The sequence below is a fragment of the Amborella trichopoda genome, chromosome 1, assembly GCF_054954075.1.
Source record: "Amborella trichopoda isolate Santa Cruz 75 chromosome 1, AtrichopodaSantaCruz75HAP2 v2.0, whole genome shotgun sequence".
Lineage (NCBI taxonomy): Eukaryota > Viridiplantae > Streptophyta > Magnoliopsida > Amborellales > Amborellaceae > Amborella > Amborella trichopoda.
The window spans coordinates 3,798,258-3,823,724 of NC_142336.1; the positions used below are offsets into that span (position 1 = coordinate 3,798,258).

The 25,467-nt window shown below is 36.3% G+C and overlaps 1 protein-coding gene across 6 annotated transcripts; it reads left to right on the forward strand.

Annotated features, from left to right (window-relative positions):
* The first annotated feature begins 8,177 nt into the window (after nt 1–8,177).
* Nucleotides 8,178–25,199, forward strand: LOC18427118 (DNA double-strand break repair protein). Of its 6 annotated transcripts, none has more exons than XR_016048936.1 (7): nt 8,178–8,254; nt 11,524–12,080; nt 12,369–12,502; nt 13,079–13,158; nt 13,309–13,473; nt 22,126–22,171; nt 24,626–25,199. XR_016048936.1 is itself a non-coding variant. In XM_006836174.4 (5 exons), the coding sequence occupies exons 2-5, from the start codon at nt 11,539–11,541 to the stop codon at nt 13,390–13,392; spliced, it is 840 nt and encodes a 279-aa protein (XP_006836237.1). In that variant the 5' UTR covers nt 8,178–8,254; nt 11,524–11,538; the 3' UTR covers nt 13,393–13,576. The 6 variants fall into 6 exon arrangements, 1 of the variants encoding a protein (XP_006836237.1); XR_016048937.1 differs by having other exon boundaries at nt 24,858–25,199; XR_016048934.1 differs by having other exon boundaries at nt 24,946–25,199.
* The last annotated feature ends 268 nt before the right edge of the window (nt 25,200–25,467 follow it).

The window sequence follows — 25,467 nt, forward strand, 5'->3', positions numbered from 1 at the left end:
TTGGACAAATACGTAAAAGAGAAAAAGATATGTTTAGATAAAACAAGAGGAGCGAGAGTGAAACATATAGCAATAGAGATAAAGGGATAAGTTTGGGGTATATTAATGAAGAGAGAGAAGGGATTGGGTTTATAACGAGCATGTATTTTTCACATTTATTTACTTTAAAAAATAGGTTTAAAGTATTGGAAGATATTTTTTTAAACCTTGGGTTTATTAATAAATAAAATCTAAAAATAAGGAATATGGAAATATTTTCTCTAAAAAAAATAAAAATTGCAAAAACTCCCCCAAAATGGACTTTTTACATACTTTAGCCCCCACCCAACTTTTCCTGGCAACTTCCCAGAAAAAATCATGTTTCCCAGCAAATACCCCCTATACAAAAAGTTAATTTTTTTTTTTTATGAAAATACCCTTCCGTCATGTAAAAAATCATATTTTGATCTCAATAAAAGGAAACACCCGACTACACTTGTACAATGCCGAACTGCTCACTTCAAAACGTCGGACTGCCCCTTCAAAATGTCTGACCGTCATATCAAAATGCCGGACTTCCCATTCAACATGTCAGACCGCAACTTCAAAACGCCGGACCGCCCATTCCATCAAAAAATAATTGCCGGACTGCCACCATGAAACGCCGGATTGGCCATTCCAGCAAAAATAATCACTGGACAGCCTGTTCAAAATGCCGGACCCTGGACTGCTTGTTCAAAATGCCAGACCGGTATTATGTAAGGGAAGCGTATTTGCGTCCAAAAAAAATGAACTTTTGTATGGGGGTATTTGCTAGGAAAAGTTGGGTAGGGGTAAAGTGCGTAAAAAACCCATTTTCTTGGGGGGGGTTAAGAGGGGGGGGTTGCAATTTTCCCAAAAAAAAGAAGAAACCATCATAGAGTGAAGGCTGTCAAACTTATAGATGGATGAATCTATGAATTTGAAAACTTAAGATATTTTTATGTCGAAATGCTTGTGCGTTTATTGGATCTTAGATCTATAAAATATTACAATTCCATACCATTTATTTGGGTGAGTCAGTAGGGAGAGGGCCCCTTCCCTTGGTATCAATTGAGCCGAGGACGTAGCATTGCAAATTGTTTAGTGCTAACTAATTAAACCCGAGCTCTTTTCTTGTCTAGTTCCATATCTAAGAAAGAAAATGTATAGTATGTACCCCTGGGAGCAAACTGTACACTCTCTTAGGATTTTAGTCGTGTAAGGGTTATGTGGAGAAATCTGGCAACTGCACTTTGTACTGGAGAGCTCTAGTATTAAGAATTTAGAAATGCAACAATCCCATGCAAAATTATTTGGTTCTCAAACAAATTTCTAATTGGAGGGGATATTTCCTGTCATACTATTGGTTTTCTATATTTATTTCATGGGAAAGTGCCAAATATGAAATTACTCTGGGGTTCACACTATGTACATTGATTGGGACTTGGGAGTTAAGGAACTCGATTTCTCACATGAAGTACTTGTTTTTTTTTTTTGGGGTAATTCAGTGGAGAATTCATGTCCCTACCCTTTTTTTGAAATGGTTAGTGGTTGTTTAAGCTGTCAGTTGGAATGAAAGTTACAATATGCAACTGAGGCATGGGGAGTACTACCACCATGACCTCAACCCCTTTCCCAAATGTGAAGGCCTAGTAAAAGTATAATTTTTTGCAGCAAAAAATAGAGGTTGTGGTGAACTTTTTGTAAAAAAATATGAAATTTATCAAATTACCCTTGAAAGATTAATAATTTACTTGTACCTTTTGACTTAATTTCAAAATATCACATGAAATTGAGTTAGAATAGTTCCACAAGGATAAATTGTTTAATTTTCACTTCTTGATAAATTTCCCTTAAAAAACAACAATCCTATTGTGTATTTTCCCACAGTAGATAAGTACCTGACGAACAAAATAAATAAGGTTTGGGCAATATATTGATTCAAATGAATGTAAAAGGGTAGTAGGTACATGCCCCCTTGGATAGAATGAGTACTTTTAGAACCTTGAATTACAATGATGCAAACTCTGCAACCTAACAACGTACCAAAAAATAAAAGCAAAAAACTTCACAAGTTCTTAGTCTGAAAATGAAAAATTATAAAAACGAGTGGAGACAATCTTGGACTGCTGGATCTAAGCATTTAGAAACTTGAACCAATTTAAAAAAACAATATTTATCAAGTGATTATAAAGTTTTTCCAAAAAAATTAGATAAATGATATACACTTGAGTAGGAATTGTACTTGAATGAGTAAGTATTATGACTTTTGAGTAGGAATTATACTTGAATGAGTGAGTATTTTGAATAAGTAAGATTTTATTTACACTCTGAAAAAATGGAAGTATTTTGATATACTTCAGCATGCCGCAACAAGTTTTTACTATATATGAACCCAAGCATGACAGGAGGCAAGTCCATGCCAAAACGAACAATACATGCGGCATACACTAGTTGGAGCACATCATACACTTAATCCACGGTAAAAGACCTAGGTGCTAGTTTGGATGTACCCAAAATTGCAATATTTATTTATTGCAATCCAGAAATCTTGTGAAATAAATTTGAACCATTTGGATAACCACAAGATTTTACTAGATTTTTAGATTGAAATAAAAAATTTTGCAGTCTCAAGACAAAAGTTACTGTAAAAAAAAATTCAAGTCAAACTTGATTTTTTATTGATTTATAAAAGTGCTGCTCTCTCACCCTGTCCAAACTCCACCTTGTGACCCAACAACCCATACTTTGAAACCTCAGAAACTCCAAATCTATTATCTTTCTCTACCTCATAAACCCCAAATCTACTTTCTCTCTCTAAACTACGTCAACCCAAAGATGAGAGAAGAAGAGCAACAATAACAGGAGCTTGGGTCCCTTGTTAAATGGGAGAAGATAAGAATGAAGCAATGAGATTTTTAATTTACCATTAGGGTTTACTAACTTAGGTTTTTTGATAAAATGGAGAAGATAATAGGGAAGAAATGAGATCTTTCATTCACTATTATGGTTTGCTTCATTCTTCTGCTTGTGGATTTGTGGTTGCATCAAGGTTAGAGGGAGAAACACGCAACAAGGTGAGAGAAAATGCTAATTATATAGTTATCCCCTTCTTATCGAGGGAGATAATCACAGAGAGAAAAATAGACTTTAATACCCAAACGGCTTTATAAGAAAAGAAAAAAGGCTTCGTATTTAATTGGTATTTGAAAAACTGTATTTTTATTCGATAACAATTTATTTTTATTTGATATCCAAATTGGCCCCCAAGGTTTGCTAGATATGAAAAGTTGGGATCCGCTTTAGAATTGTTACGTAATTATTACATGGGTATTTGATAAAAAAAGGGAGAATTTTGAGTTTTTTGGTTTCCCATCAAAAAATTAGATGGTCTTCATTTGCTTATGACACTTTTTGTTGGCTAATAATGCGTATCAGTTCTTAATATTTACAAAAAATATTATTATATTTTTTATATGAGTAATGATCCTATAGGACCCTCATCCACCCATGTGTAAGGATCACCATTAAAATTGGTACGAATCTCTAAAAATGTTATCACATAGGTATGGGACTTGACTTTTCTATAAATCCGTGCCAAATTTAATGGTGATCATTTGGAGTCCTACATATATGAGTGGGGGCCTATAGGATCATTTACCTTTTTATATTTATAAAAGAGCTCATATCTATCTATATATATACTAGATTATTAGGCTACAGTTCAGGGGCAGACACACACACAAGAATAAAAAAGGCTCCTATATTTAGAGATAAGATAGGGCATATCCTATTAATAGAGCAGCTTTAGGGAAGACCTCGCAAAGTAAACAAACCTTAAAAGAGAGGCATTCAAGATTTTATGCATTTGAGATTCATTTAAATATATTGTTTTTAATACTTTCATCATATTTAAACACTTTGTGATCTTCCTCCTCAGTACTTTATGTAAATGAGGCCAACTATGATACTTTTTGTCCCAATTTTAAGTTGTAGAAGTAATAAATGAAATGTTAGTTATGCCTAACATTAAGGAGTTCAAAAAGTATTATTGATTTATTTTATTATTTGAATTTTATCGTCATTCTCATATCTTAATTACATTTATACGTGCACCACATGAAAACCCACTAGTACTTTCTATTTTACACTCAACTCCCACCTTTTAGCAATTTTGTCTACTTCCAATTTGTCCTCAGTTTGGATGGATTTCTTTTTTGCTAGAATGAAATGCTAATTTCGACATAGATATCCTACTTGGTCTTTCACTAAAGTGGTTGTGTTGTGACAATGGATGTCTGATAGTGTGTCCCTTCCCTTTTTGTTAAGGGGTAGAGGGCTTCAAACTCTTAGTGTTTTCAATCGCCTTTATTTATTTATTTTTGTTAAAAATGAGAGACAAATTTGGACATTGGGTGTCTGAAATCATCTCCTTTGAAAATAAATTGGCTTCACACATTGGAAAATTGAACAAACCCATGTAAGATATAAAATAGTTTTACCAACTCTTGCAAGAGCATATGTCCATTTACTTCCTAAGGTAAAGCCCAATCCAAATGCATTTTAAGAAACCCAAATTGATGACTTGTTGCCTCTTTGATACATGTAGACACCCTCTCGAAATTATAGCTAAGGGAACTCCTAAAAACCTCGATTTTGAGCTCGAAAGACCACAAAAACCCTAGTATACCATATACAAACTAGACCCAATACAAATATATTAAAACTAAAGAAAACCTATCTCAACTTGAAGTAGAGCCAAAAAGCTTTCCAATAGTCAAATAATCGTCTGAATTTGACCTACAGAAAAAAAAAAATATAACAAATGACCACAGGCCGGGCTATGATGCAGCCCGATAGAGCCAAACGCTGCTTGATGACACACTAAACATGTTTTATTTAATTAAATAAGGCTAAAACTTCAAGATAAATTCAAAAAAATCCAAAAAACATTCCTAAAAAATATGAAAAATTCACCTAAGTGATATGAATACCCCTCCATAACCCAAAGAAAAAAAAAGAGATCAAGAAATCCCTTAGAAAATCAGAAAATTAGAAAAATAATCAAAACAAAAAACAAAAGAAACCTGTTAGAAATTAAAAAAATAATCCAAATTTACCAAAAAAATAGGAAAAACCTTTAGAAAATTCCTGAAAAAATAGAAAAAATAAGAAAAATTCACAGGAAATCCCGTAATTCATATTCAACCTTTGGATATCCCAAAACCCATAGAAAACTAAAGAATTTTTTCTCCAATCCCAAAAAATCTAAAAAAAAACTAGGTAGACCCTACCTAAAATTCACAGCTATTTTCTTGCCTTATGAATCATAGATCCAGGTAAGAAACTTAGATTTACTAATTACAACAAGCAAATACATCAAAAAAAGGTGACGGTGGCGCAAATCAGAATAGTGGCCTGATCCAAGCCCGAAACTCCGGGTTTCGGGTCCCTGAAGTTAAGTATTTATTTATTTGCTTAATTTAGTTTGTTTTTTCTTCATTTAATTATTCGTTTTATTTTATTTTTTCTGAAAATTTATTATTATTAAATTTAATTAAAGGGAGAAGCATTATTTTAGTCAAAATACTGATTTGGAGCTGACGCTACCAATGGACCCGGAAAACAACCAGATTTGTATAGATCTAAGATTTTTCTGAGCCCATAATTCGAGCGATCCTACTTTCTCTACATTTTTAAAAAATAACTTAATTTTTGCTAAGATTTGAGCATATCTCATTGCATAGATCGGCATAGATCGGAGCGTAAACAACGTAACAACAAACCTTACAAGTAAAAAGTAAATAAAAAATATATATATTAATATGCACTTTGTGCCAAAGAACACCCTAACATTGAACGAGACTATGCAATTCTTTGAGGGTGAGATCCAAGTGCTAAATAACTCAATATCTAGCCCCTTTTTATTTGAAGATATTCCTCTAGTCATGCTAAGTGGTCAAAAAAATTGAGATTGGAAAAACCCTCCTACGCAACTCTTTTGCCCGAGGGAAGAAACTTTGCTACATGCTTTGTGTGGGGTGTATAGTATTTTGATTGAAGATAAAACCTTGTTTATACCTTCAAAAATACCTTAGGGAAGAGATATTAAAGAGGGATATCTCCAATCCACTGGTCTCGGTGATGGAGGCTAGTGGAAGTGTTTATACTAACAATGTTTGGTTTATTCATTGTAGGTATAGACGAGTAACATATAATTTTATTTCAGAATATTAAGCATTGATGAATTTGCTAAACAATGTATTTTTAACACCCAATCAGCAGGATGAAGTAATATGGGATCTTACAAATTCAGGAGGGGTCACGGTCAAATCAACACATGCATTGCTCTATTTTGATCAAATCCGACTACTTGATGGACAATTAAGTAGAATAAAGAAATGTCATGTTCCTTTAAAAGTTCAGCTCTTTTTGTGGATTATTTGTCAAGACAAATTAGCTACAGTGGATAACCTTAGGAAGAGAGGATGTAATATCATTAATGCTTGCATTTTATGCAAAAGCAGTGATGAAACAACTCAACATTTATTCTTATGATGCCCTTTCATTGTTAGCATCTGGACTTGGGCTCGTCAAAAGTTTAAACTTACACCTCCCTCTTTTAGAAAATTATAGATCCCTTATGATACAATGGATGACCCCAGGTATCCCAAAAGTGGGTACAATTTTATGGAGATCTCTTTGGGTCAGTGTGCTATGGGCGGTATGGAAGGAGAGGATCAGAAGAGTGTTTGATGGGATTGCCACATGGCTTCCTATTATTAAATTAAACATTATGGCCACAGCAGCGGACTGATTTATGACACAAAGATAGTGGCTCCACTCGTAAGAGCATGGTCAATCATTTGGCAGTAGCAACCTTGGGTTGTGTTGAAACCAGCCGTATGCATGCTATTTGGCTTCCACCTCCATTAAATTCAATCAAATTGAATTTTGATGGTAGTAATTTTGGTAATCCCACACCTGCAAGTTTTGGGGGGATAAATAGAAACAGCTTGGGCCATATTCTATGTACATTTTTAGGTTCATGTAGTCATTCTATGGCCATTGAGGCTGAAGCTTGGGGGCTATTAGAAGGCATCAAATTGTTGCCTAGATGGGGGGTACAAAAATTATTGAAGGAAACTCAACAAATGTAATAGGTCGGAGTAATGGAAAAATCCCATGGAGATTAATTTATTTATTTTATGAAATTAAGGATATTCTCTTGTCACAACGGGTTGAGATCCATCATTGCTATAAGGAGGCCAATGAGGAAGCAGATTGCCTACCCAAGAGTGGTGTTAACCTTGTTTCTTTGATTGTCAATTTTTTCCAATTCTCTATTATTCTCTTTTATTCATTGTAATATATTTGAAGATGAATGAAAAGCTTTTGTGAATGTTCACAAAAATAAAAGAAAAAATAAGATAAAACCTTGTTTATACAAGTGTGTCAAAACATTAATGCCTGATATTCCCACATGTTTCTAACTAGGAGTTGGGACCCAAAAAAGAGGGGGTAGATCTTGACATTGAGAGTCCAAACCTGCCTCCTACTAAAAAAAAGACCCATGGTTCGCATATTGGGTATTCCTTAAGTAACCAGACTCGAAAATTCAATGTGCGAATTGAAAACAACTTTTTAGGCCCCTGCCCATTTTTTCAAATAATATAAGAGTTAATTTTTTGAAGGTGTTAGTGAGGTGATGTCAGTGGGAATGAAAACAAAAACGTGGTGACTAGGGTGTGGGGGTGCTACCACTACGACCCCACCCCGTTTCCCCTGAACATTCGATATTCAAGCCTATTTCACTAAAAAGACCCCAAATTGAGGAAAAGGAGAATACAGTGTAAAATAAAAATATTTAAAATTTAAAATTTAATTCTTAAATATATAATTAAGTTTTAATTTCAGAAAAAACAAAAGAATTTTTTATACTTGAGTATAAAATAAAAAGTATTTAAAATTAATATTTAAATATGTAAATTAAATTTTAATCCCAAAAAAAATCTCAGGGATATTGTTATGTTACCACGCGAGCATACTATCTTTAGGCAATGTAGAGCACGATTAACGATTTTACCCTAATAATGAACCTGCTGACCTGGAGACCGGAATAGTCGGTCACCGGGTACACCCCTACAAGAATAACCTCGACTTTATAAACCCTATTTTGAAGTGGCTTTTGTAAGGGACTGCTCGAAAACCTAAGGCTTAAAGCCCGTAGTTTATTTGCGTGCAAGCCTTCGAGGTATCCTTTTCCATTTTGCAAACCCTAATTGCAGTGCGTTTTTTTTTTTTTTTTTTTTTTTTTTATCTTCATTTTTATGGGAAATTGGTTTTGAGTTACAATTAGCAACAAGGAGCCTAGGGTTTCATCGTTTATTCAGAGAACCAATTGTTCGCAGTAGTTCATAATCTGGCGTGGATTATTTTATTTTGAGCTTTAGATTTTGTCTTTGTTGTTATTGGTATCTATATTGACTCATTTTGTATTTGTAGTAATCTAAGGTTTGAGGTCTATTTGTGCAAGGCCCTAATTCTTATCCATTAAAATAACTTTTTTTCAGTTGCCTTCTACAATGGGAAACTTTAGGGTTTTGGTAAATTAGGGTTTTCGATGCAGTTTGGTTGCTTGTCTGTGATTTTATTTATCATCTGTTATTGCTCAGGCATTCAGAGCCTTTATCTATCAGAGTTGCTGTTCATCCAGTGTTTTGATCTCGTCTTATTTATTTATCTTTTAAGCTGGTTAACTCTGTTGAATAAAAATGATAGATTACATTAGGTCAGGTTGTGGTAAGAAAGGCATCCAAGAAACTGGGTGCTCAGACTACTGGGGGAGAAGAATTATAGAAAACTAATTCTAGAAAGGAAATTATATGAAAATGGAAAAGCTGCCAGTGAGGAAAGTGCCTGAAAAGAGGGGGGAGGCCAATAGGAAAGGGGGGTACAGAGAGGAGGAGAGAGCCAGAAAAGAAATAATTGGGCAGTAAGATCAGTTGCTAGACTCCCAGTGGCTGGAGTTGCCCTTTTAGCGATATAAGTGTATCTGAACATTGAGAAATCGCGAAGCCCAGATTGTGTATTGTGTTGGACGAGCTCCCTTGGTCGAATAGGAAGGGGATGTGCTGTTGAGAGCCTTACAAGAAGACCTCTGTTTGCGGTTTGCTGCAGAAGAAAAGGGAAGGAGAGGGGAAATAGAGGGGGAGGGAGGTGGGTCGACAAGCAAATGGAAGAAGAGGGGAGGAGAGAGAGGGGGGTTGCGAGGGCAAAGGAAGGTCTTAAACTAGGGAAAGGAGATACCTCATGTAGGGGTAGAGCTTTAGAGAGAGTAAGAGAAGGGGGTGGGGGTGGGGCCAGAGAGTGCGAAGCAAGAGAACATGGGGAGGAGTGTATCAGAGAGGTGACAGGTAATGAGAGAGAGAGAGAGAGAGAGAGAGAGAGAGAGAGAGAGAGATTAAAATGAAGGGGAAGAGAGAGAAAGTCCTTTACATTTCTTTGCTATGTATTAAAAAATATATATTTTCTCCTTTTCTCTTTTTTTTCCATCTTTCTTTTTCCTCTTTGTTTTTTCCTTTTCTCTTCTTTTTTTGTTTATTTCCTTTATTTTTTTTTTAAAAAATTCTTTTCCTTTTTTTTTCCTTATTTTCTTTCTTTCATTTTTTTTGGGGGGCTGCCTAAGACAGGGTAGTGGGAGAAGAGATAGAGGAAGCAGTGAGGGAGAGAGATAGAGGGAGGGGAGAAGGTATGTAGAAGGGAGAGCTATAGTTGTGGGCCATACCTGTAAGCTGTTGGGATCAAGGAGGATGACTTGACTGGTGTTGCGCACTCTTCATTTGCAAGACCAGAAGCTTTGTTCTCACTAAAGAGACATGAAAAGGTTACCAGTGGCAGCGGACAAGAACTCCAGAGTGGGAAAAATGCATCGGCCTCCTCCCTTAGCAAGACCGTCGGCCACTAAGTTTACTCCTCTATGGATGTGGGTAAAAGTCAGTGTCAGAAGGCCGCTGCAAATAAGGGTGATGAGATAAAAAATAGCCACCAATCTCCAAGGGGGTTTTGAATTTTAGCTTCATGTCCTGGGGCCAAGGTCGGAAGTATGTTGAGATCCCTATTCTCATTATGCAAAATAGTACTATTTTGGTTTCCTTTAACAATTGGGAAGTTAGGGATTGGGATTAATTGACGTACTTACCTGTGCTCATTCTTGCTTTTTGTTCACTATCTATTCACAGAACAAGAGTTTGGGGTTTTTCCTATTTAGAGCATTAATTTCTATCCTGTAGCGTATTATTGATTGGTATCCTTTCTGCTTGTCTGTTTTGTCTTTCACTTTCGATTCGTGGAATATCAAAGGCCTTTTCTTTTTATTGTTTAAGGGCTATTCCGATTCCTCATAACATTTCTTTTTGCAATACACATTGAGAACTTAGGGTTTGGTTTCCTGTCGATCAAGTCATGGCTCATCCTTGTTCTCCATCATACTCTTCTTCTACATTTTCATTTACATTATATGTTTGAGAATTTAGGGTTTGTTGTCAAGTTAGTCTCATGTCCGGGATCATCATTTCATTTTAATATCTGTCAGTGGAAATAAGAGCTTTGGGTTTTCATTTTCGTGTTCAAAACCCTAGATTCTATGGTAGCTGTTCATCAATTGTTTATATTTTTCTTTCTTTGCTTTTCAAGTATTTGGCCTTTTTTGAAATTATATATATTTATACATATTGTACATTGCATTGTATTATATTATGCGATCTATTATATGGTTTAGCGTAAAAAAAGGGCCGTAACCCGGTGCTAGTACTGCCTAAGCAGGGTCCCTGGAGGGGTGGGCTGGAAACGGTCCTAACCTTTGGCTTATGCACAAATTGGCCGCTCTCAGAACTCGAACTCGTGCTTTTACGCTGGCTACTTGAGCCTTTTACCGTCACAGCAAGTGACGGCCCCTTATATGGTTTAGTGTACATTACATAGTAAATTACGTATGCTCTTCTATAAAGTTTTATTATGCAATTACTATTCACACAGACCATGTCCAACCCCATTTTTCAGAATCTTTATTGGTAGTAGTCGTAAAATTGTTTCATTTTCTTTTGATTTTGGGGAGTTAGGATCCACGGTCCAGTTTAGCCACTCATTTCCTCATTCTCTTTTTGATGTTATCAATCGAAACAAAGCTTTGATGGACATTCATCTATGGTTATTTTTTGTCTCTTTTCTAGTTTTCTTATCACCAATATGTATGGAACAGCTGTTATTTTCTTGGTTTCTCAGGGCTTGAGGCCTTGAATATCATTCTGCATTGCCATTTTCTGCTTTCTAGTTTTCTCCATCACTTTTTTTTTTTTGAAAGAGTCAACTGTTAAAAATGAATATTGTAACATTGGTATGTATTTACAAAGAACTGATGTTAGTAGTGTCTTCTTTTTTTAGTTTTCTCCATCACTGTTGTGAGCAGGATATCTATTCTTTTATTGGGGCTTTAGGAATTGAGAATTTGAGTTTCATGTGCAGTAAAGGTAAAGCAACATGTCAGGAAGAAACCGTGGACCTCGCCATATGGTGGAGGATGGCAGGCGAGGCTATCGGCCTGGGCCGCCTGGTATACACGAAGGCCCATTCATTCGTGGACCTGGACCTGTTCCGCGCCCCATTATATTGGAGGAGGAGCTTGAGATTCAACATGAGGAGATTCGACGGCTTGTAGGTGATAATCGGAGGCTCGCCGAAGATCGAATGGTCCTCCAACAAGAGCTCGGCCTTGCAAAGGAGGAATTGCATCGCTTGAATATGGTTATATCTGATATTCGTGCTGAAAAAGATGCGCAGGTGAGGGACATGATTGAGAAGGGATTAAAGCTCGAGGCTGAGTTGAGGGCTCTTGAGCCTATGAAAGCAGAAGCCACGCAATTGCGGTCGGATGCTGTGAAACTGAATGCAATGAGGCAGGAATTGACAGCTCAAATTCAGGCGATGACCCAGGATTTGGCGAGGGCACAGGCTGACAACCAGCAGATTCCTATGCTGAGGTCGGAGATTGATGGTTTGCGCCAAGAACTTGTCAGGGCCAGGTAATATCTGCTTTCTTGCTTATATGCTATAAGTCTTACTGAGTTTTGTGTTTTGTGTGTGTGTGTGTGAGGGAGGGGGGAGGGGGGGAGGTGGAGGGAGGGTGGGAGGGACGGTTAAAACTGAAATAAAGTGAAAAGTTGTGGTATAATTGATCGATGTGTAAATATGACAAATAATATAGACTGGTAAATTTGTTTTTTCTCAAAATCACAAGTGAACAGATTATTGGAATAAAAATTGATATATCATGTTTTCCTTTCAAATGAACTTGCTTTTTTCTTTTACAGGACGGCTTTTGAGTACGAGAAGAAAGCAAATGCTGAGCAGATGGAGCAGAGGCAAGCAATGGAGAAAAACCTGATTTCTATGGCTCGTGAAGTTGAGAAGCTGAGGGCAGAGCTCGTTGGTTTGGAACAAAGAGGTTTGGGATCTTGTTATTTTGCCATGCTTTTAATTTATTTTTTTGGATCCTTTTCTTAATAATAGTTTGTGCAGTGCATGCGTGCCCTTGTTTCATGAAAAAAGTGCATGTACTTGTCATTTGTCACCCTTTACATTTAAAATAAGAATTGACCTATATTTGATTTATTTTTTGCTGTGCTGCTTTCGGTTATGGAGCACACCTATGCTCTGACAAAGAGTTATAGTTTCCTCATTCTGTTAGACTGTTTACTAGGCTTTATGTCTTCATCCTTTACTAATCATATACATGAATGTATAACCTGCTATTTCAAATTGAGGTTTATGCAACAACAGTGGAAGTCTGGAATTCCATGTTATCCAATAAAATCTAGTAACTAGTGACCGATAGTTCAGTTTTTTGGAACTCCTATTTTGTTGCGCATATTGTTTTTTTTTTGTTTATATATTGTTCAAAAGGTTCTGATCCAGTCAGAACTCAATTTATGTTTTCTTTTTCTTTCTTTGAAATAAGTTCTGTATTGTGCAGATGGTGGAATTGTTATTTCATTCATAAGATTGTTACTCTTTTCTGCAGGTGGACACTATGGACTAAAACTTGGAAGTCCTGAAATCGGGGTTGGTGGTCCCTATGGGGATGGATATGGACACCACATGGTGTGTTTTTACCCCCTGGTTGGATGCTTGTCTATCTTCTACCTTTCTATGTCTATCTTATACCTTTCTATTACTTCTTTTCTATTTTTCATTATGCCATTTGATGTAGTATAATGAACATATTGTTTTTTGTGTATTTTAAATTGCCAGGGGGGTGGTGAAAAGGGTCCTATGTATGGAGTTGGATCTGGTGCTTGGGGATCATATGACAAATCTCGTATCTCACGTCGTTAGATTTTCAACGGAGTTATGATCAGAAGTGGAAAGAAGCATGAACTGTGATACTTGAACTGCTTGGCTCTTCAATGTTCAAGGGTTAGGAATATTGGATTTTCCTTAGGATTTAGTTTTGGATATACCTCTTTTGACATGTGACTTTATAATCTTTTGCATTTTATAATATAGACTCTTTTATTTAGTCAGTATTCTCAAACCCGATAATTTTTGACTTCTAAGTATTTCAATGGTATATGGAGGGGGTTATGAGCTCTTGTTCTGGCTTTTGGGCTATGAATGAGAATGATTGATGGTCTACTAAGGCAAAAGCAGCATCATAATGGATGTCATATATTGACAGTGGAGTGATTTTTTATAGTTTATTTGCTCTCTTGATCTTTCTTCTCTTCTTATCCAGCCTTTGTTGTGTTTTTATTGATTTTAAGCTTCTGAAGTTGAGTTTCTTTTCCCATAGTAAATAGAGGTTGAAGTCTGATGATTATGCTTTTATCAGTGACCCATGAGAGTATAACCTTCTGATTTTCCCTGGGATGTGGCAGAGATACGGAAATAATCTTGTGAAGGCACATTTCTATGTGGCTAATTGCATTATGAGCTGGACACTTACTTCTGTTTTATTTGCCAAAAAATTTGATGGCTTGCATTTTAAATTGATGTGTTTTTATGCTCGACCATATTCCATTTGAGTTGTATGCTTGCCACTATGAAATGCCCAAAATCATTATATGGAGTGATCTGGAGATAAGCAAAGGATGTTGAAAGTGATGAGATTGATCGTAAGTGTTCCTCTTGTTTCCAAACTCAATCAATGCGCTGACTTCTGGAGCTTGCTAGTGATTGTTGATGTATCAAGCTTAGTCTTAAAACCTCAGGAAAATACTATCTATTCGGAGCAATGTGTGGGCGGATTCTTTTTGTTTTTTTATGCATTCAAAAGGCCCAGCAAGACTAAAACATTCAAGGACCTTTTCTTTGGACACAGTTATATTGACTGTAAGCGATAGTAGGTTGGCGTTTGAAGTAATTTTGCCACTATTTTTAGCCACTACTTTTAGGCCTTGCCATGCTATATTATTGTGGTAGTAATTGATGTATACTTTGTGAGTGAAGTGAGGGATGATGCAGGGGTTGCATATCGTTTAAATGGTTTACGAGGCAGCTTATTATCATGATGGGATTTGATCTAGTTGACATCATTCGAAAGCTCCCTCTGAGTTCTCCTGTGCATATTCTCTTTGTTGAATAGGGGATTTCTACATGTCTTACCAACTTGTTGGACACTGTCTGTGTCGAAGAGGGGATTTCTATGTGTCTTACCAACACTTCAAGGAGTGATGGTGGGTTTCAACTTGGAGTTGCCTTCTTGAAACTCCAGTCGCATGACTATTTGAATTTGGGGCTTTTGTTTCGCATGAGAGCAGTACTTATTATTTGGATATGAGTGTGGATTTATTTGTCATTGGTAGTGTTTTTAGTCGTGATTGGGACTTCTGGTTGATGAAAATCAACAGCTCCAAAAAAAATGTTCAGGCTTGACATATTTTAATGTTAATGTTCGATATGTAATCATTTTCCACCTTGTATGTCTTTGTTGGTTTTCTTTTGGCGATTTGTGTATTTGAATGGCCTCTGAGAGGTCAAGTTACAGTTGGTGGAGCAGTTTTTGTCTTTTTCCCTGTTAGGGGCCATCTTGACCTTACCTGTATAAATTATTTAGCAATTTGTATGAATGGTCAGAAAAATCAATGGTTTGGATGGTCCTTAAAGGAAATGAAGATTTATCTCTGCAATTAGTGGTCACTGGAAGTTTGAAAGATTGCATATTTCCAATATTTCGTGTGACATGGTATATTACTAAATGGTTGTTCCAGTGGGATGTATTGACGGTGCCCCACAGAGATGAGAAGGATTTCTTTGCTTCAATTGGGACTAAGTGGATATGCAACTAATCATTATGTGATCGAGTTAAAGCATGGTCTTATGAGTCAGTAAGCATGCCTTGCATTCAATAATTTCTTTTCTGTGGCTGATAGTTGAGTTGATAAATGCTACTTGCTGGGTGGAGGATGTGTGAGTGGATTTCTTGTGGCTGTGGATGAGTGGCAATCTGTTTGGTCAGGAGAGTCATAAACTGATACATGCAAACCTTATATCATCAGATTGGATGCTGGGAACAGCCCTCTTCCTGTTCCTTGGACATCCTAATGCCATTGAAAGTTCATTACCTCTCTTAGGTAGGATGATTGGATGGGTCATCTACAAGTGAGATATGTGATAAAGTTGCAACGCAGTTTGTCGTATCACAAAGCTTCATTAATTATATGTTGAGAATTGTCTACATGGGTCTTCTCTATATATTTAGTTATTCCTTTAATAGTGTTAATCAGGCTTATTTTCACTTTGAATTTGTATTTTAATTCACATTTCCTGTAGTTCTCTTTTTGTGGTTCAGTTCAGTGCTTTCTTTGGCCCTGCTGCCTACATGGAAAAATGCCTCGCTTCTGCATGAAGCGAGAAGTACGTGGTCTGCTTGAAGAGATGGGCAGGGGGCAATACATGGAGAAGTGGCTGCCTGGTGGCATGAACTATATAGGCAAGTATGCTCTAATTGCTGTTATGTTTGCTTTCTAGCTAGATTTAGAATTTGATGTGGCTATGGTGTGCCTTCGTGTTACTTATTTAGGTTTAGCCTTTACAGTCATGCTGAATGAGGCATTAAAAAGTTCATTAGTTTTGTTTTTATGTGCTTATGCTACGGATTTGGGGATACGCATTGCTATGCCGATCTATCAATATCCTCCAGGTTAAGTCCTTTCTAGAGGAGAATCACTTCATGTTTGTTATTTTCGATCATGCTTCCTGCTTCAATGAATGCTGCTATTACTATAGTGAATGTTATGACAAAGTGGGACATAACAGATTATTTCTACTAGTAGCACAAAAATCCTTTGCAGTGTTGATTGCTTCTGCCCAAAAGATGTGACCTCATTCACAACAGTATGACCACTATACCTGGGAAGATTAAGATGATGGAATGAAACAACGGATACTGTTTCATTATTTTTATATCAGATCAGCGTGGCATATGAGCATGAAAATAGGTGTCTCGAATTATTTGGTTTCTCAAATGGGAAATTACAGGATGCTCAGCTCTTGATTTTCAGTGAGATGGAATTGATCTGGTGAAGGTTGATCTCTTATAACCCTTCTCAGAGCCTGATCCTTTATTTCCAAACCTTCTTGGACGATTGAGCAAATACCCAACATGGACCATTTTGGGTTGGTTTCTTGTTTCCTTTCTAAGGTGGGGATATTTACATCAAGGGGTATTTTTCTTGGAGTACTAGTTGCTGACCTCCAATTTTGGAGTTCTACTATGGTACAGAGACCACTTAAACATTGTTCTACTGGATGAGAGATCATTGAAATGGTATTTTAATGGCTATGCATGTAGAATATGTTCGCAATTGCAGAATTCAGTTAACCTTCAAAAAACAACTTTTTAGACTTCAAGTTGGGGTGTCAGTTGCTTTCACTTATCAAGAGTTCCAGGTTTATATCTTGCATCCTGAAGGCAAAATTCAAGAGTTTAATATCAGAACTGGAAACCGGCCATGATTATTTATCTTGGCCTTTGTACGTGATTGCCGAGTCCTACTGGGTGAGAGATAATTGAAATGGTATTTAGTGGCTATGCTCATAGAAAATGCTAGCAATTTCGGACTTCAGTTGACCTTCAAAAAACATTTTTTTAAACTTCAAGTTGGGGTCAGTTGCTTTCACTTATCAAGAGTTCCAGGGTTATATCTTGCATCCTGAAGGCAAAATTCAAGAGTTTAATATCAGAACACAGGAAACCGGCCATGATTGTGTATCTTGGCATTTGTACCTGATTGCCGAGTCCTATGCTTGTTATTGAGATTAGTTGGTAAACGTGATACTTGAATTGGAGGTGTCATGTCTCGCTGACTGTTGATTTATTTGGGACTGTTTAATACCACTGCTTATTTGAAATGTGCATCATTTTGTATGAGAAGGGATTTACTTTTTTACGCTAGGTTTTTGTTCAAGAGCATTCTGAAAATAAATGGATTTTGAGATGCTGGGATACTTACGGATCTGTAACTCTATTATCTTTTGATCAAATGAACAAAATTAAGAAGAGCATTTTGAAGTGATCAATAAGGAAATCAGATGTTATCTGGAATGTCTTATGAAACCATAGCTCGACCTAAGCATGGACACGAGTTAAGAGACAAATTAATGATCTAGTGCTTTTGAACTAGGACTTTCGAGAGGAATTGTAGAGTTGCAAGAACTCAGAGATGTCCCCTTGGAATTCTTGAGCAAGTTCTTTTTTATTCCAGATTGAATTTTTTTCTCATAGAGCATGACTTATTGCATGGTCAAGTTCAACAGAATCTGAACAATGTTGTTGCTATAATGTATCTATTTGGAGGGATTAGATTTTTTATCTTTAAAGTTGACTATTGTTCCAAGCAAAGGGAAAAAAAGAGAAAAAAGACCTGAGGTGACTATTGTTATTTGCGGTTACAAGGATCGGTGTTAAGTTTGGATGTGGTTCTTCAACGTGCGGAACAAAATAATGCGACCATATTTTGGTAGTTGGTAGTTGTTACATTTAAAAAGTATGCTGGCCGGTCGCTGTCTTTTCTGTTTTCAGTTTTTTATATACGTTTCCTTATAATTTCTTACTATGTTAAGAAATTTTGAATTATAAAAAAGAAGTTACAGAAATTTTGGGTCATTAGAACTTTGTTGAAGATATTATATGATGTTTATAGGTGTCAGCTTTCTACTTTTATGTTATGTGGTTGGAGTAATGTTTCAATATCCTTGTCTTGTGAACTATTGTGACCACTTTTTAAATTATGCTGTATCTGTGGTTGTTACTTCAGAAAGATATGTAACAAACAATATGCAATGCAAAACATACCACAAACTAGTATTGAAAATCATGCTCTCTTATTTTTCATGTATGTCCTTGTACTTGCGCTACTTTTATGTTTGAAGCAATATTGTTAAGACATCAAATGTCCACATCTCATGATGCACTCCAGTAACCCATCTACCAACACCAATTAAAAGGGAGTAATGAAGTAGTGAACCATTAAATTGGCAGGCAATTGTTCAGAACATGTGTACAACTCACTGGACTTAAAAAACCTTAAATATTTTCATTTTTTTAAATCTACAACAAATGAAACAAACAATGAATCAAATGAACTTGTTCTCTTTTGTTTTTTTGGGGGGGGGACTGAAAACTTCATATTGTAATCGAGATTTGTGGCGAATTCGATGGCCATGCTGGTCCTTTGTGTGGGGTGGGGTTTATTCGAACGGATTGGAATGGCCACTGGTTCACAGGTTCCCTGTCTGGACTGACGAATCTAGTTCGGTTTGAACAACATTTGTTAGAAGTAATACATTTTTGTAAAAACTCTCTGCAACTTCTGTTTGTTTCCTTCCATATTTTTTAAGATAAGTGGTTTGAATTGTGTGTCTGCAGGTTCTAGAGCATGAGCATATGCATGCATGTGTTTTTTTGTTTTTATTTATTTTTTATAATTGAGAATTAATAGATAGAGTATCCACAAGCTACTCAATGAGTACTTGTACAGAGGAAGAGATGGTGACATGAGATTAGGGAAAAGAGAGAAAAGAGAAACAAAATATGATGATAAAAGGGAAAATGGCAATAAGGCTCTAAAGTTTCCTCAATATTTAAGCAGTCAGTCCTACAGCTTCCATGGTGCTGCATGCATCTGCCAACCCATTTACCACTAAATGTGGTGAAATGGAAATTCAATTAAGCCATATACTAGGTCATTTTTTTTTGTTGAACATTGACCTCCCTCAATCAGAAGGGGATGTCTAGTACTGAACCAGAGCCCAAGGAGCCAGTTAAGCCATTTGAGTAGATAATTTCTTCCATGATGTGCGCTAAGTACCAAAGGAAGGGGACTCTTCTGAGGTCCAACATTTGAAATCAATGAGTTGTCCTCAACAGGAAGTGGTTTATAGAAGGAAGCTTCATAGAGCTCTAACCTAGTAAAATTGGGCAGTCACCCGAGCCATCCCTAATGAATGAGTTTCAAACCTGCCAATATGCCCCTATGAAGAATTCAAACCTGCTCTTATGATATCTAATAAATGAGAATGTGTACAAATTTGTCAATAAACTATGGAAATGCTTATTTGTAGTTCACAAAAGGAGGAAGTAAAAAACATGCCAACTTCTAGATTTTCTTTGGAGTAAAGGGAGCTCTTGAATTGGTTGGCAGCTACACTGCCTAGGATTGGTTTTTTATCAATTTAAAAAAAAATTCTTGGCTCTGGGCTGGGCCTGGCCCAAGCTTGAATCAACCTGATATGAAGCCAAATCGTGATTGTCAATAAAAAAACACAAATAGAAGGGACTTTGCTGAGTCTGTAGGACTTGACCGAGACTCACCAACTACCGGAGCTGAGTCTAGAAGATTTAGGGCCCTAGGGTTGAGTGCTTAGTTTAGGACCTTGTGTTTGGTAGCTTTCCTGCTCCAATACACGAGCAACCTCTTGCTGATCTGTCGGCCGTTCCAATTAGCAAAATATCTCCCCCATTCCTGTTCCGCCGGTGCTTCGGGTAACTGTTGTCAACAGTAGCAGAAGGGAAATATGGTCACTGAAGGAGTATGGAGTGTTTAAGGCTAGCTTTTCATAGCTTGAACATGACCCTATGTGATGGTAGTGACTGGAAAATGGATTGGACTTGTAGGGGGTGATGGGATTAGAGCTTGATGTAACCAAGAGTTTGTCGATTTGGTTTCTGTGCTTGGCCTGCCAAGCATCTAGTACTGGGTTGCCAATTGATGATTGATCATGGAGAGGTGGGAAAAATGGTGATACGGATTATGATGCCATAAATTTAAAAGGAAGCAATAGATGAGGTAGGGATATTAGTTAGATTGTTTAGAAGAAGGGGTCATCTTGAAACGAAGATTGGATAAGAGACGGTGGAAGTGGAATGGTTCTCAGTTAAAGATTTCTTATTAGGGTCCTTCAAGGAAATTGGGAATTCCTAGTTCCTATGTTGCCTCGTGCTGTTTGTCCTGGTCTTTTCTTGTCCTGAAACTTTCAGATGGCTAGCCGATTCAAATAAGATATTTGTTATGAACTACCTTTAAAACTGTTGTATCCATACCCCAAACATAAAGTGTATGGGTGGGAATGTTGGATGAGGTGGTGTGCTGCCTTCTCATGTATCATCCCTGTGCCTGTAAAGCTCTAGAACTGTTTCTTAGTTGACATGGATATTGGTGTTTGTTGGATAAGTGCAGTATCTCTGCAGAGAGACTTTCTGCTTTGAAGTTGAAGCCAATTGTGATTTTCTAGGGCATCTAGTTGAAAAGAAACTATAGAACCTTAATGGTTCATATTTCTGGAAACTATAGAACCTCAAAATGTTATCCATTTACTGGTTCATTTATTTGGATCAGTCCACCTGGATTGGAGACGGTTTATGAGAAGTCTTATCTTAACCATGTAACCTCCCATGATGATATCTAGGGCATTATAGAAGATTCGTGACTGTTTATGAGAAGTTTACTTTAACGATGTAAGCTCTCATTATATTCTAGGGCAGTTAGGCTGTTCCACCCAAACGTGCTCGTAGGACATGTTTGGATACACCCCTGAATGTGTTTAAGTCTTTTTTTGTTTAATTTTTAATTTTTATTTTTAGAATCAAACTTGCCTATAGTCTGAACGTGCCCTTGGGGTGTGTTTGGTAGACCACTAAATTTGTTGAAGCCTATTTCTTTAGGAAAAAGTTTATTTAAGGTTGTTATATAAGGTGCACCTCAAAAATCTAGTAGAAAAGAGCGTTCGAAAGTTGGATAGTACAGTATAAAATGGGCACCTTATACAAACCTCACCCTTTTTTTTAAATACATTAGTCCGGTCACTGTTCTAGGACATGTTTGTCTGTCCATTTTTAATCCTGCTTATTTAAAAAATGCTGCAAATAAGCCCCTCAATCTGTAATCTAGCCCAAAAAAAAAAAAAAAAAAAAAACTATTTAACCTTCATCATCATCATCATCATCCGAGTCTTATCCTAACTATTTGGGGTTGGCTAAATTTAAAAAAATAAAAAAATTACCTCTTTTACTTTCACAGGTATGTATTGCTAGTCAATATGCACCTATGCAGTCAACTCTTGCTTTCTTGAATAGTCAGTTATCACAACTACTAGAAAACTCTTCATCGAAAATAAACCTACATAACAAGCAGAAACAAATTCCTTTATATTTATAATTTATAGATGGATTGTTTGTATGATGTATTTAGTTGGAGAAACCCAACCTGGGAATTTCGCTGATATTGGCTGGTTTTCTAATTTTTTATTTGGTATTTCATGTGATCAGAAGATACTCTACTTGTTCTGCAATCTTGTTTAGTAATTGCATGAAGATATATCTTTATGTAGAGACTGATGTACTTGATGGTATTGCTTATGTATATTAGTGCCATGTCGATTTTATATTTACCTGGAAGCATGTTTGTGTCTGTGCACATGTGTGTGTGTGTGTGTGTGTGTGTGTGAGAGAGAGAGAGAGAGAGAGAGAGAGAGAGAGAGAGAGAGAGAGTTCCATTCATGTATGATTTGCTCCTATTGCTGATTTATAGTGGATGAGATGTGAGGTTGATGTTACATATTCCTATGCAGGTGATTGTCCTCCAATGTGGGACTTCTTTTTCATGAAGAATACAAGGTATGCCCCTTACGTTTCCAAGCTATATGATGGCCACTGTGGGATGTGTGATGGGGCTATAGAGGAGCCCTATGTCTTTATGCTTTTAGAAAGAGGAATTTTCATGGGATCCCAACCAACATCTATGGCTATTAACAGAACCGGGCCTTTCGGTCTGGGTATGGGTAGGTCCGAAATATTTACAGGCCAGGCCCTGGCTAACTCTGGCATGGCCTGTGCCCTGCCCGCAAATATTTTGTATATAATTGCTGGGCCTAAGTTTTCTTGCCTATGCCTACCCTTATTTTTCAGTCTTGTCCGGCGTCAAACCTGCCACAACCATACCGAATTTTTTTTTGAATTTCTTGTTAAAAGAACCCCCACATGGTTTTTCAGTTTAGTTTATATCAAAATACCCTTTATTGAAAAATAGCATTTGAAAAAGAGTGCAGTGGCATACGGATGCATCCGTAGCTGTAGAGGTAAGGTGCATCTTCAAATTTTATCATGGTATATAATTTTGATGTAAAATTTTCTTAGGATCATCTCAAAATCTATTTTTATATCTAATTATAAATTTTAAATTTCAAAAATGGTTAAAATCAAGTAAATCTATTAACATATCAAAATCTAAAAAATGGACGGTGTAGATAATATGTTGTAAAATGCACTATTTCTGAGACTTAAAATCTCAAAGGGTTTTTCAACATTAAAACTACGTTTTTCGATGGATTTTTGAGGTGCATCCGTAGTTCTACATTATAAGGTTGGATTGTATTCTATAACACCATTTATTGTTGATACAAGGAGGTCACAATCTATTTTAACCGATGTGAAATTCAATAGGTGAAAGTATGTCATAACATTTGAGAAATTTTATTTTGGATTTTGTGCCCAAACAATCACATATTTTCAACCACCTGATTTCTAATCTAAAGAACAATGATGATTGTGACCTCTTTGTATCCAAAGTAAATGGTCTCATTGCATACAGTTCCTTGAAAAAAGAGTGCAGTGGCATACGGATGCATCCGTAGCTGTAGAGGTAAGGTGCATCTTCAAATTTTATCATGGTATATAATTTTGATGTAAAATTTTCTTAGGATCATCTCAAAATCTATTTTTATATCTAATTATAAAATTTTAAATTTCAAAAATGGTTAAAATCAAGTAAATCTATTAACATATCAAAATCTAAAAAATGGACGGTGTAGATAATATGTTGTAAAATGCACTATTTCTGAGACTTAAAATCTCAAAGGGTTTTTCAACATTAAAACTACGTTTTTCGATGGATTTTTGAGGTGCATCCGTAGTTCTACATTATAAGGTTGGATTGTATTCTATAACACCATTTATTGTTGATACAAGGAGGTCACAATCTATTTTAACCGATGTGAAATTCAATAGGTGAAAGTATGTCATAACATTTGAGAAATTTTATTTTGGATTTTGTGCCCAAACAATGACATATTTTCAACCACCTGATTTCTAATCTAAAGAACAATGATGATTGTGACCTCTTTGTATCCAAAGTAAATGGTCTCATTGCATACAGTTCCTTGAAAAATTCATATGGTTTGAAATCCAATATGATGGTGGCTTTGTTCATTATTTATCGCCCCCCCCGAGCAAAAAAAAAGTGAGAGCGAGGGGTAACTATATGGGGAGAAAACATTTTATGCCATCTTTGGTTGCAGAGAACCATGAAAAATAAGCTCTTTAGGGAATTGGTTGAAAACAGGACATGATCATTGAGGGTTCATGGTCAGGATTCTTGTAAACCCTGGTTTTACTTGGTTTCTTGTTGTTTTTGGTGTCTGGGCCTGTTTTCGTGGCTTTTGGTGTCTGGTCTTGGAGATTCAGGACCAATCCTTGTGTGCGAATTTTGGTGGATTCACCAACTTTTGGGATTTTTCTTCGTTTAGATAGAGTTCATAGTTCTCATTAAGAATGGATTGGATTGTGAGTGATGATTCTTGGAGTGAGTGTATATCTCTTTTAGATTTTGATGGGTTTGTGGAGTTTAGGGTTATCTCGGCGTAATTGCTACCGGGATTCACTGATGATTGGGGGTGAAAAGTGGGTTTTGTTTGAGAGAGAGAGCATTCATATTTGCAGAGGTTCCTAATTTTCTGTGTGTTTTAAAGGGGTCTACCGAGGGATTTTGCTTTTTCGCAAAACTTCTAGCTTTCATTGCGATCTGTACAATGTTCTACGGAAGCCATATACTTTTTTATGGGCGTTTTGAAATTAAATGAAAATGTGCTTTTTTATGGGTGCTTTGAGATTATATGAAATGGTATGGGTAAATATTACATTGTGTAGTTGTCAATGGTAACTGATAATTTTCTCGCTTTCTAATTACATATTTGGTTCAAAATACAAATAAAACATCATGTGGGGTGTTTCTGTTGCGAAAGTACAGATTTGGAGGGTATGGTTTGTGACCACATTGTTGATGTTTTCTTGTAGGCAGTGTTTTTAAAAAACGCGGATTTGAATCCGACTGCTGATCCCAATTAGGAATCAGTGGTGTCAAAAGTGGGAATCGACCTGTTCTGTTAAAAAATAGGCAATTCGGGCTGGGCCTAATCGCCTGGCTCCCCTTGTTTAGTTTTAATGTATCTTTCTTTTTTTTAATTTGTCTTCAATTTTTTTTTTTCAATCGGCTGATATTATTTGATGGATCGTGGATCTTGTTCAGCAATTTGATGATTGGACCGGTTTTTTGGATGGCTGGTTCTCCTGACCAATCTCCCTGACCGATCTGGGTTTTTAAACAATGTTTGTAGGTATGGTCGATGGTCGATGTAAATTCCCCATTTTAAAAAACAAAAGCTTTCTAGTCCCGGGATGTTCCATAGAGGAATGACTCGGTGGAGGAATTATATCACGGTATTGTATACTTCAGGAAAATTTACTAATGGGCACGAATAACAATCATTTTAGCTGTGAGGTGAGAAATTTGATTGCTTGATGTGTCCCAAGGATATAATTTTTCTGTTGAACTTTGAACTAGGACAAATTATCAAAAAAAAAATAAAAATAATTGAACTTGGATAATTATACTCATGGCTGCTTGATTTTGAATGTATTGGAAGGGATGATTGTGTCCAATCTTGTAAGTGTATGAGGAATTAATGTTCTTTCAATTGATTTAGGGGTTATTAATGATGTGCAAGTCCATTTGATTGTGAGTTGTTGAGAAATTTTAATGCTTGTTATGAAAATCAGAGATAATTAGCCTATGCCTCAAAAGATTTAAAAAATAAAAATCCAATTATAATAGAACACTGCAAGCGGGCAGATAAAAA